This window comes from Thalia democratica, chromosome 2 (genome assembly GCF_965202585.1).
Source record: "Thalia democratica chromosome 2, ktThaDemo2.hap1.1, whole genome shotgun sequence".
Taxonomy (NCBI): domain Eukaryota; kingdom Metazoa; phylum Chordata; class Thaliacea; order Salpida; family Salpidae; genus Thalia; species Thalia democratica.
In genome coordinates this window covers 24,029,164-24,040,692 of record NC_139166.1, presented here as the reverse complement: position 1 = coordinate 24,040,692, position 11,529 = coordinate 24,029,164, and the positions used below count along the sequence as shown (strand labels likewise).

General features: G+C 25.4%; 1 protein-coding gene across 1 annotated transcript; it reads right to left on the bottom strand.

Moving 5' to 3' along the window:
* Positions 1 to 1,027: 1,027 nt before the first annotated feature.
* Positions 1,028 to 8,994, bottom strand: LOC145828468 (allene oxide synthase-lipoxygenase protein-like). Its single transcript, XM_082936226.1, has 13 exons — positions 8,962 to 8,994; positions 8,461 to 8,647; positions 7,466 to 7,594; positions 6,911 to 7,156; positions 6,348 to 6,438; positions 6,132 to 6,288; positions 5,436 to 5,699; positions 4,244 to 4,433; positions 3,402 to 3,517; positions 3,173 to 3,292; positions 2,877 to 3,011; positions 1,879 to 1,977; positions 1,028 to 1,207 (listed from the first exon to the last, which is right to left on the bottom strand). The coding sequence occupies exons 1-13, from the start codon at positions 8,992 to 8,994 to the stop codon at positions 1,028 to 1,030; spliced, it is 1,947 nt and encodes a 648-aa protein (XP_082792352.1).
* Between the last annotated feature and the right edge of the window lie 2,535 nt (positions 8,995 to 11,529).

Below are 11,529 nucleotides of genomic sequence, written 5' to 3'. Positions count from 1 at the left end.
AGACTAATTTTGTTTTGTTTTAAATTGTTACAGTTAATTACGTTTTCCTTGTTGTTTTTAATTTTTTGTTATAGTTTAGGGTTTTTTTTGCTATTTGATTGATAATTTCTCATATAATTAAAAAGGCTATATAAGTTTAAAATTTGTTTTACCTTGTTACAATTGTAATCACACTGTTGAAATATATATGTGTTGTTGAAAAAGACTTGTTTTATGTATAAAAATTAAAATTAGCAGACATATGTTAAAAATTTTAAAAACATTTATGTTATTTGTCATAATATAAAAAAAAAACTTTATTTTATGTTATATTTAGTTAATTTTATTTAACAATAACATTGTTAGGATAAACACTGATCTTAGATTCTTTTGCTTAAAAGCTTTTATAAAAAAAATTAAGTTTGTATAAAAAAAATTAAAAAAGTTTAAATTTAAATCTAATTTTAAAATTTATATTCTTTTTAATTTTTTTTTTGTTTTCAAAACTATCCATATACGTTTTTTTCTAGGCTTTGATGAAAAAAAAAAAATTTAAGTTCAACTTTCAAAATTTAAAAGTCTATATACATATGTATATGGTTTTTTTCAATACAGATACTTTTAGGGTGTTAAAACTATAAACGTATCTTATTGCAACTTGAATAATTTTCCTATAAAAATTAGTTATTACTGTGAACGAATCGATTTCCTTATGGAAAAACTTAATTCAATTTATTTTGTTTCACAAAAGGTTTTATTAAGATTATCAACAAGATTCTTTAAAAATTAATATAAAAAAATTTCAATGAAAAAATTACATAGTATTTCAGTTATTTAAAATTAAGACTTGTGTTTACGCTAATTTTAAACTTGAGTTTACGAGGTATTAATAAGGTTTATATTGTTTTCATTAAGTTTCAACAAAATGTTTTCGTTTTGATCTTTTTAGAAATATCATATACAAATTTGTTTAATAAAAAAAAACCCTTTTGTTAGTTGTTAAACTATACATTATCTTTTTTTGCTTGAGAAGTTGACAAGTTTTCAACTATATTCCAACACTATTTGGAATGTTCCGAGGCATTTGGTAAATGTATTTACGAGGGAGTTTGTTGTTTCTCTCGTCAAGCTCCATGTCAAGTTTTTTAAGATCTTCTTGGAACTTCTTCTGTATTTTCTTTACCTCTTCCTCATAAAACCAAGTTTCTGGAATTTCACCCAAAAAATCCTAAAATTTTAAAGTTTTTCTAAAAAGCAAGTAAATTTTTTAATTTTTAATTAAATTTTGTTCTCATAAAAAAAACTTCAATGTAAATAGTTGTAAATGAATGAATATTATGATTGCAAATTTTGTCACAAACAATCATAGAAATTACTTAGTAATTCTGAGGGTAACTCTTATAAACCCTTCAAAGACTTTAAATATTTTTGTAAACCTTTTAATACTTTATCTTTCAATAAATTATTATTGCATTAACTATAAATAATAAATTAATATTATCTATTGATATGTATGCAATATATATTATAAACCAATTGAAAATCATAAAAGTGTTTTTTCATAAAAAACTAAGTGTTCTATATTATACTTATGCTACCTTTAATAAGTTTTAAAACTGATTCACTTATAATTAATCGAAGTCTATTTTATTAAAAAAAATTAAAACTAATGAAGTTATCACTTGTAAAAATTCAATTGTTTTAGTTTAAATTCAGAATGAAATCACAATTTCTAATAACTTTTTACTAATAATTTTTACTTTAGTGGAGCAGATAAGATAAAATGAAAAAAAAAATCATGATTTTGACTTAAGTTGAAATAATTGATACTAAAACCGAGTCGAAATAATTACACCATAAAAGTTGAAAAGTTTTAAGTTTCCCATTAATTTTAGATACCTGATCGTCAAAAAATTGTGACAGAGCAAAGTTTGCTGCTATAGGTCCCGCTACTTGGTCGATGGCAGGTAAACAGCTTATTATTCTTTCCATTGTTGCCTAGATAATAGAAATGTAAACTATATTTACCTTCAAATACAAATACTTTTTTTTTAGTTTTATGTATCTGTGATTACCATATATTTATTTTAGATTTAGATAAAAACTATCAACAGTTCGACTTTAACGTAAGATTAATAGTCAAATTTTCTAAAATAACCTAAGAGTAGGCACTGTAAATGAAAAACTTTTTTTCGCTTTTATAACAGTTATTTTTATGTAGCACAATAAGGATGTAAAATAACTTAATTAAAGTTTCATTAGGTTCTAAAAATACGGACACTTATGCTTGACGGTTTTCAAATAATAAATTTGCTCAGTTAAGAAAAATTAATTGAGAAAACTTTTTTTTTTTAAGAGCAGGGGTCGGCAATCTACAACCTTGGGATCAATCCATCAGAAAATATGACCCGCAAAGTGCTTTCAAGCTAAAAAAGAACAAAGTAAAAGTGTCAAGTTTAGGATTTTCTTTAAATGTCTACAAGGATTTTAAGTAAACTGTGCTGTCTATTTTATGTTTTTTTTTAAACATATTTGCTTTTATATGAATTTCTTTTATTAAAAAGTAAAGCTTATCTTAAACTGTTTGGCTGTTCAAGGAATATTTGCTTTGAATCTGGCCTGTCAGGAAATGTTTTTAACTAAAGATTGCTGACCACTGCGTAACAGTCATCATAAATAAATTTCTAACCATTTTCTTATTTTTTAGTTGCTTTTTTTTTCTTGTAAATAATAAAGAACTTTATTTCTTAATAAATTTTGACAATCACTTATACTAAATAAAAAATATATTCAATATAGGTGTTAGCTGAGAAACAATTAAGTACTTGTAAGTTTTAAGATGGGAAACTTTAACTTTTACACTAGAACGTTTTTTAAGTATTATAATCAAAGTTTACTTCTCCTTTCTTGTGGGGAGATAGGTTCATTATTTGAGGGAACATTGGCACAAACTTAATGTGATCCCATTGGCCAAAATTGACTGCAGCGTGCTGGACAGAAGATGTTGCTATGACGACAGTCAACAAGTTAATCTGAAATAAATGTTTTTACTTGAAGAAAGTTAGGTTTCGTAAAATACTTTACTTGTTTTGAGGCCTTACGTAATGAAATTAATTTAATTGATTTATTGTTTGTTAAATTTGACAAGTGTGTTATTGATCTTATAACTTTAACAAATGATATTTAATCTTACCAGTTCGTCCCTGCTTCCAAATTTGCTTGGTATTCCCCTTTTGTTACCATCCTGCCAGCCAAACCCCAAATTTGCCGACTCGTCAGCAAACTTTTGAAGTTCTGAATCTTCTACTACGTCCTAAAATTTATAAAAACAGTTCAAACTTTTTAAGTCTACTATTTTAAATGATGACAACCAACGAAAACAAATCGAATAAAAGTTTAATAAAATTATAACAGCTTGTTACTTTGTCCGACTTGTAAAAGAGATTCACAATTTCAGATATATAACTTTTAAGTATTTCCCAAAGTTTCAGAGTATCCTGCGCATAGTAATAATGTGGAATTTTGTCTGGTGCAACACCTTAAAAAAATTATTAAAAATTGTGTAATTACGACATAAATTTTAAGATAAGTTATAGTGCTGATCTTTGTATTGCATTGGTCAGATCATTATTAGTTAATTTTAAACTTACCATTTTTATGCAAGAGTTTTGGTATGTTCATGTCGTTAAAAGTAAGTTTTTTGTAAAATGTCTTCATAACAGATACTGCTTCTACAATAAAAATGTGTTCATGTTTTATTAAGAGTAGAACATTGTATAAAAATTTTACTTAATCAACAATTCTTGATTTTTTTACCATATAAGAAAATACCGCGATATGACACTGTTTTAATTTTTACACTTTTAAGACACTAAAATAGGTGTTTTTAGCAAAAAAAAATTTTTTGTGTAATTTTTAATTAAAAAAAACTTTTGAGTAACTCTGGTTAAACTGAGATACGACGTTGTTCTACAGAAAACAGACTTCAAAAAAAGTTTTGAAGGTTTAAAAAATAATTTACAATATGTGTTTCAAAAGTTTAAAAGTTTTATCGGAGTTTTTTTATAAACGTTTGTTAATTAAATAAACAATATGTATAGAAAAGCGGGCAAAAAAAAGTAATGAGTGTGGCCTAAGCTAAAAAAATCTATGTTAGACTTATTAGTAAAACCTTTCTACTTGTATTGTTATTAAACTGCGAACTAATAATTAAAATATCTTTTAGAATGTAAGCTTTAATTAAAGATAGAAGAATCAGACAAACCGAAGTTGAGTCTGTTTATCACAGAATCTGAAGTAATGAGGATTTCGCGAGCTTTTTGGTTGATGACTGCAACAGTTCTCAAGTGAGGTCTGAGCAGTTTGTATATCGGATGCGCAGTTGACAAGCATCTGAAAGAAGCCACCATGAAAGGCTCGGGAAAACCGTGCGTGTACAAGTAGTGATATAGCCACTGAAATAATCAAATTGACTTTATAAGAGGCATCAGCTGTTTTAATTTTTATACCAAGGACAATGTTATGACAATATAAATTAGAGTTTCACAATAAATAAATAAATAAGTTAACACTCGTTTACGGGTTTTATGGTTTAAAATAACTCAAACTATAAATTCATAAAAGCCAAGGTACCAAAGATGACAAAGTACCTATAAGAGATATTAATAAACTTAAACAAACTGTTTTAAGTATTTTTTCAAGAAAGAAGCTGTTTAATAAGTATAATGTATATGTTTATAGTATATACATCTTATTGTAAATTTAAACCTACAAATCTACAAGTCCCTACATTTTCAGTAAGTGTTATAAGTTTAATATTTTATAGATAAGTTTTGATTCAATAATGTAAAAATGTATTTTGAATATTGTTTTCTCGAAATTAGAAAAATATATTTATAATCACTGGTTAGTCCTTTAAACCTCTGAAGAAATAGATTTTTAAACTTTACTGCACTTATGCATACATGTCATAGCTGAGAAGGTTCTAAAATCTAATAACTATACTGTAGATAGACAATACAATGTAGAAACAAAAGAAAAATATAAGAAATCAAATCTTCAAAATAAGTTTTGTAATGTATAGAATGAAAAAAAAATTGCTTTTTATCTATTCCTAAAAAAAGTTTAGTTCTATTAACGTTAATTGTATATGAATCTAAAGCTTTTTTTAATTTTAAATTTTTTTCATGATTAATATTATTTTTTAACCAAAACTTTGTTGTATACTCAATTAAACTAAGGAAAATTTAGTTTGCAACTTTTTAGTGTATAGCAAAGTTTTAAACATTTTATCCCACGGGAATAACTTAAAATTTTTCCAAACTAATTAATAATTTAGTATTGTTTGTTGATACAATAAAAGTAAATTTATTGAAACCGTTGCGTTATAGATAGACTATATTTACGTTTTTGTTTTCGGTATGAATTTTTTTTGTCACTATGATTTAATTTTAAACCTCATGTATGCCAGCCATACAGTTTTTAATCCACATTTTAGCCAGCAGCCAATCTAGCGAGTCTTTGTCGGCGGTGTGCAGATAACTTCTGTCATTTGGCTTCAATTGAATACAAATTGGCACAAAGTTGTCTTCCTCATTAATGTAATACAAGCAGACAGCATGGGGCACTTCACAAGGTTTCCCATCTGCTCTTGGATAGTTGACAAGACCAACATTCTGACTGAACATTTCGTGGAAGTCTGCGTAAAAGAGTCTTTCTGCCTGCAATTTAACCGATTTAATTCAAAATAGCTACCTATGAATAAATAATTACAAAATAAACTGCTGGACATAAACTGTTATTAAAAAGATACTGCAAAAAAAAAAGCATGAATTACATTTGTTATCTTTAGTTTACAAACAAAATAAGTTTTATAATTAATATTAAAATGATACTTAAAACAAGACCGTTAATATTATCTAACTAAGCAAAGTCAAGCTTTACTTTAATTTTCTTTATTCTATGTATCCAACATCAAGTACTTTCATAAGCCTGATTAAACAATGTTTTTTTAGTTATAGAAACGCGTTTAGTATTTTATTCTGAAAACTCTACTGCAGTACATACTTCTAAATGTTTTAAGATTTTTGACTAGACAAGTTACTAAAAAAATTGCCATTTAATAATTACTTTACACGATTCCCAAAACAAACCTTTATTTCACTTTCAATTGAAGTTCCACTTCTAAGTAAATGCTTTACATCATTATTAGTTACATTAAAATAAGAAGGAATCTTCGTTAAAACTTTAAAAGAGAGAGGATATACTCCATTCATAATTTGCCAACCGAAAACTTCATCTGTTTTCCAACTGAAAATCAATTAGTAAGTAATGTTGAGTAAAGTAAATTAATAAAAATAAAAGTTTACTCGATAGTCTCGTCAATTTCTTGATTATCTTCGTCCAACATTGTATGAAAAGTGTGGTAGTCTTCGAAGCATGTAGTTGGAAATATTTTGGCTAGAAATAAATTATTATAGTAAAATAAGAACAGGCGTGTACGTCATACAAACGATACAACTGGTTTCTTTTAAGAAATGAGTATTTTGCTTTTTTTTTTAGTATATATTGAGTTTAAGATACATTTTTACAATTGAATAGCTAAAAGACTACTTTTTTTATGAAGTCATTTTAAAGTTATAACCATAATTTTCTAACAAAGTTTAGTAAGTCTATGAAAGATATCATTAAATTTCTGTGTTAATAATTTTTAACGGCTGTTTTAACTGTTTTAAAGCCCAATAGTTTAGTAAAACCTTTTATTTAACATATAACTTTAATTTTAATTTGTTTTATTTAAGAATTTACTCCAAAAATATATAAGCAGTCTGAATTTATTTTTCGTAATGTGGTTAAGTTAGATATTTTTACGACCAGTAAAATTTTGAAAAAGCAAAAACAAAGCATCTCCTGATTAGAAAAATCAACTCACCAACAATTTTTTTGTACTTCATCGACAATCCTGCCCAGGCGAAATCTTTAATGCTGCCACTATTCCTGCTGGAAGTTCTTTTGAGGTACCCTGGAATGTCATTGTAACTCTCCACCATGAGATGGTTGGTGATTCCGTCGTGGCCACTTTTCTTGTCGTTCCATTTCAGTACCTTCTTCATTTCATTGATGTTCTTTTCGCGTTGCCTCCTCACCAATTCGTTCGTGACATTTTGCGGTAAAGCAGCTAGATTTGTTATTAACTGGTCAAACCAGTATACAGGTCAACAAAAATTCTACTTGTATGTAATTAAATGAAAACAAAAAAGTTTATATACAGTACCAAATTTTTATTTTATATTTAAAAAAATATAAAGTGTATAGTAATTATAATGACAGTTAAAAACTCATACAACATTTGTGTAAAGTTAAAGGTAATTATATTCAGTGTTACCAATAAGTTTTTTAATACATAATCTTCTAATTAGGATAACCTAGAAGTCATATTAGAATAAAAATTTGTTAACTTAGTAACAAAAGAGTAAATTAAACTTACATTCGGGACCTAAAACGCTATAATCATTATCAATAATGTCGTAAACAGGAAAATATTTTTCTCTTCCTTTGTATTCTACTTTTATAAAGTCACATGCTAAGTTGTCAACATTTTGTGAGTGCTTCAATCCTGTAATAAAAATGTGTTTTAAAGTTTATTGTGTAACACTGTGTTTAGTTAAATCTTTGACTATTTGTATTGAAATAAAGAACTTGTTAGGAAACTATATGACGTGTAAGAGATAACAGTATTAATGATTGAGAACAATAATTTAAACTAAAATACCGAAAAAAATATTTGTTTATTTAAATAATATTTTAAAACTAATTGAAAATAAAATTTATTTGTAACTTTAATAAGTTTAAAAATTATAGATAACTAACGTATAAACTAATAAAAAAATAATTTTGAAAGTAATTTTAAATCATACTGTGTTTATGTTTTTAGACTACACAAAATGAAACTACAAATTTTTTTTATCATTGTTAATTTTATTTAGTTATAAGCCAAACACTTATTTTAGAAAGTTATTTCACTTGTATTTATTTATCGAAAATAAGTGTTTGTTTTAATTCTTTTAATAGTAATTTTTTATTTCAGTTAATTTACTTTTAAGCCTAAAACTACGTTTTTTGGGCCATTATTTGTAATCTTTTTCGATTAAATCTGTTCTACTCATTTAATAATATTGTTAATTAAAGTTTTAAAGAAAATATAAGTTTAGTGTTTTTACGAATTTATTACATGAACTTAACTATCTGTTTATTATTTATTTAAAAAGATAACAAAACTTCATTTTTTCATAAATAAATAAAAATAAAAACAATCATTATGGTAGTAAAAACAAATAAACAAAAAATAAATTTAAGTTAAAATTGTAAATTTTTAACAACTATTTTTCTGTCATGTTTTATCAATGAAAACTAAAAATTATAATTTGATTTGTTTAATAATTGTTTTAAACATCATACAAAACAAAAACTTTTAAAACTGACTGATATTAATCATGCAAGGCATTCCAACATCCAATAAATTAACGGAAAACTTATCAGTACATCCCTGCTCGAAGTTGTTATAAAACCAGTGATCGAGAACTTTCCATTCAGTTAATCTTCCGTCTTCTCCAACAAACTGAATCTCAACTGTGGAGTTTGTTCCTCCTTCATCATAACCATCGCCTACCTTTGAAATTTATACAAGTGTGCAATAAACTCAATCGTTAAAACTTTAAGTTTTATTTAGAAAAAAAGGTAAATAACTTTTTTTTAGATGTTGTGAACACATGTCTAAATTACTTGTTAGAAAAACAAACACTTTAAGCAATTATAGTTGTAATATTAACAGTTTTACCAGATGTTAATTCAATGTATCGTAAATAAAAGTTTTATTTTTATTTTTTCACGTGTAATTTAAATTTAGCAAACACTAAAGTTTAGAAAATGTATTAATAAATTCAAAGTATTTTTGTACATTAGTTAAAACTAAAAGTCACAAACCTTTACAAAAATACTGTATTGCGTCTTTTCCATTGTATTAATAATTACAAGTTTAGAAAATATCTGGTAGTTATATATTATCTTAATAACTTTATGTTATATTCTTAATTATTTTTTTATTAGGATTTAAACTTTTAAGAGTTTAACACCATGATTTTTTTTGCAAACTTTTATAATATTTTAAAATTTTGTCTCAAAATAAAAGTTAAAAAATATACCTAAAGTTTTTTTTATCTCTGTAGGTTTAAAAGAATGTTGTAAATTATAAAAAAGTAAACTAATTTAACATCTTTTTATATGAAAAAGTTCGGTATACATTATAAGTTGTAAATAAAGTACGTAGAGAAACTTCAATATAAAATTGATTTTTAAGTACAATTCCATTCCAAGTATACTCTAAAAGAATTAATTACATTTCAACTATTAAGAAAACAAAGATGATGTCATATTAACTTATACTTAACTTATACTTGTAATAATAGCATAATAATACTTATAAAACAGAAAAGTGCTGTAAACTAAAAACACATTTTGATATTCAACTATAAGTTAACTGCTTTTTACTATAAAATAACTGTTAGTAATGTTTTGTAAGATGCTATTAAAGCCGATATACTATCAATCCAATACAATTAGCATTACACTGATCTGCACGACCATCAACTACAACACATATGACACTCCGCAACTGTACTTTACGACTGTCGCAGAATGTCAGTTGGATTGTTGTTGATTTTCATGCGGTTCAGATAGTTGTATAAAAAAAAAAGTTCTATTATTATTTACTAGTTGGTAATTTGATTTCTGGACATAGTGTAGGAAATTTTTCGAGACTGCATTGAAAAAAATTCATAGCCTCCAGGTAAATAAACATATAGTGCAAAAACAAATTTTCGACTAATAAGTTTATGTAAAAAAAAAGTTGCAACACAGTAAAAACAAAATTTAAAAACTAATATTTATGTACAATTCCTAGTACACATATTTTAAAAAGAATACATAACAAACTCTTAACAATATTTTACCTAAAAAGCAAAATAAAGATGCTGTAATGATTAATTTTTCTACTGTTTTCTACCAGTTATAGTTTTATCAGAAAATTAAAAACTCAAAAGAAAAGAAAATTGTTAGGCCTTAGAAAATAACTTGGTTTTTAGTATAAAAATGAAAACAAGTTTATTACTATATTCTTGTTAGTACATGACCTTTATGCATAATGGCGTATATTTTCGAGAATGAATTTCAATGATTTTTTTTGCCTTCGGTCGAATGAATACTACTTAATTTAGTTATAAACCTCAAGGTTTAAAACTTTTGCGTAGTATAAAATATCAAAATGTTCAATAAAAATGAAATTAAACTTAAGTAATATACAGACCTATTCTATACACTTTTTTACATAATTTTGTTTTCTAAAGTATACATAGATTAGATTAAATTTTTTTTTTTAAATACCAGAATTACCGATTACACGGCTAGTCCTACTAGTTATAATAGTTATCATCGACGGTAAAATAAGATTTTTAAGTACTAGAGTGTATAGCAAGTTTTTAAACAAAATGAAACTTTTTCTAACTTTTCTACCTAGTTTAATGGAAACGGGTCAAATTTGCACTAAGGGTCAATTTTGCACGAAGACAAATTTGCACAAAGGGTAAATTTTCAAAAGATAAGTTGATAAAAAAAGTGAAAAAAAAGTTACTGACCGAGGGTCAGAGTCAGGGTTAACAGTGATACTTAAAAAAAAATAATTAATAAAAATTATTATTAAAAAAAAATTATAATAAATAAAAAATTAAAACCGTGCAAAAATGTCTCCGTGCAAAATTGTCTTCGTGCAAAAGTGTCGTCGTGCAATTTAGTGTCCTCGTGCAATTTTTTCCGCTCGAGCAAATTTGACACCTACCCTAGTTTAATATGGTTAGAAGGTTTTTTTATAAAAAGAATATGAAATATAGATAGAGAAAAAATAATTTATTTTGGGCGTACCAGTTTTAGATAAAAATAATATTACTTGTTATAAACTTAATGTAAAAAAAAACTGTGTAAACAAGCCACGCAACCAAAATAGTATAGTTACTTTGTTTGATTTTAAAAACAAAAGAAATACAATAGAAAAACTACAACAGCAAAACGGCTCATAGCATATAATTAAATAAAACCAAATGCTTTATAAGTGAACATGTTTAAAATCATAGTAGCAATTTTAAGTATCTATAGTAAAATGCATATAGATACTAAAATAAAAACTAGGCATGCGATTTTTTTTTCTAGCAATAATATCAGTTTAAATCGCGTGAGAGCGTTGAATATAAAAGAGCTATTTAAAGTTTTTCATATGTACAGTAATTCAAGTGTAAGATGGAGATTAACTTACCAATTTTGTTATAACTTTTTTATACTAAGTACTTTATATGCGGTGTTTTAAATGTAATTTAGAGCTTAAAAAATCAGACTTGTTTTTTTTACCCAGTAATTTTAAAATGCAAGACAAATTTTAGAGATACCATCACACTAATTTAAAAAACTTAACTGACAAAATTTTGAACACTTATACACGCCCTTATA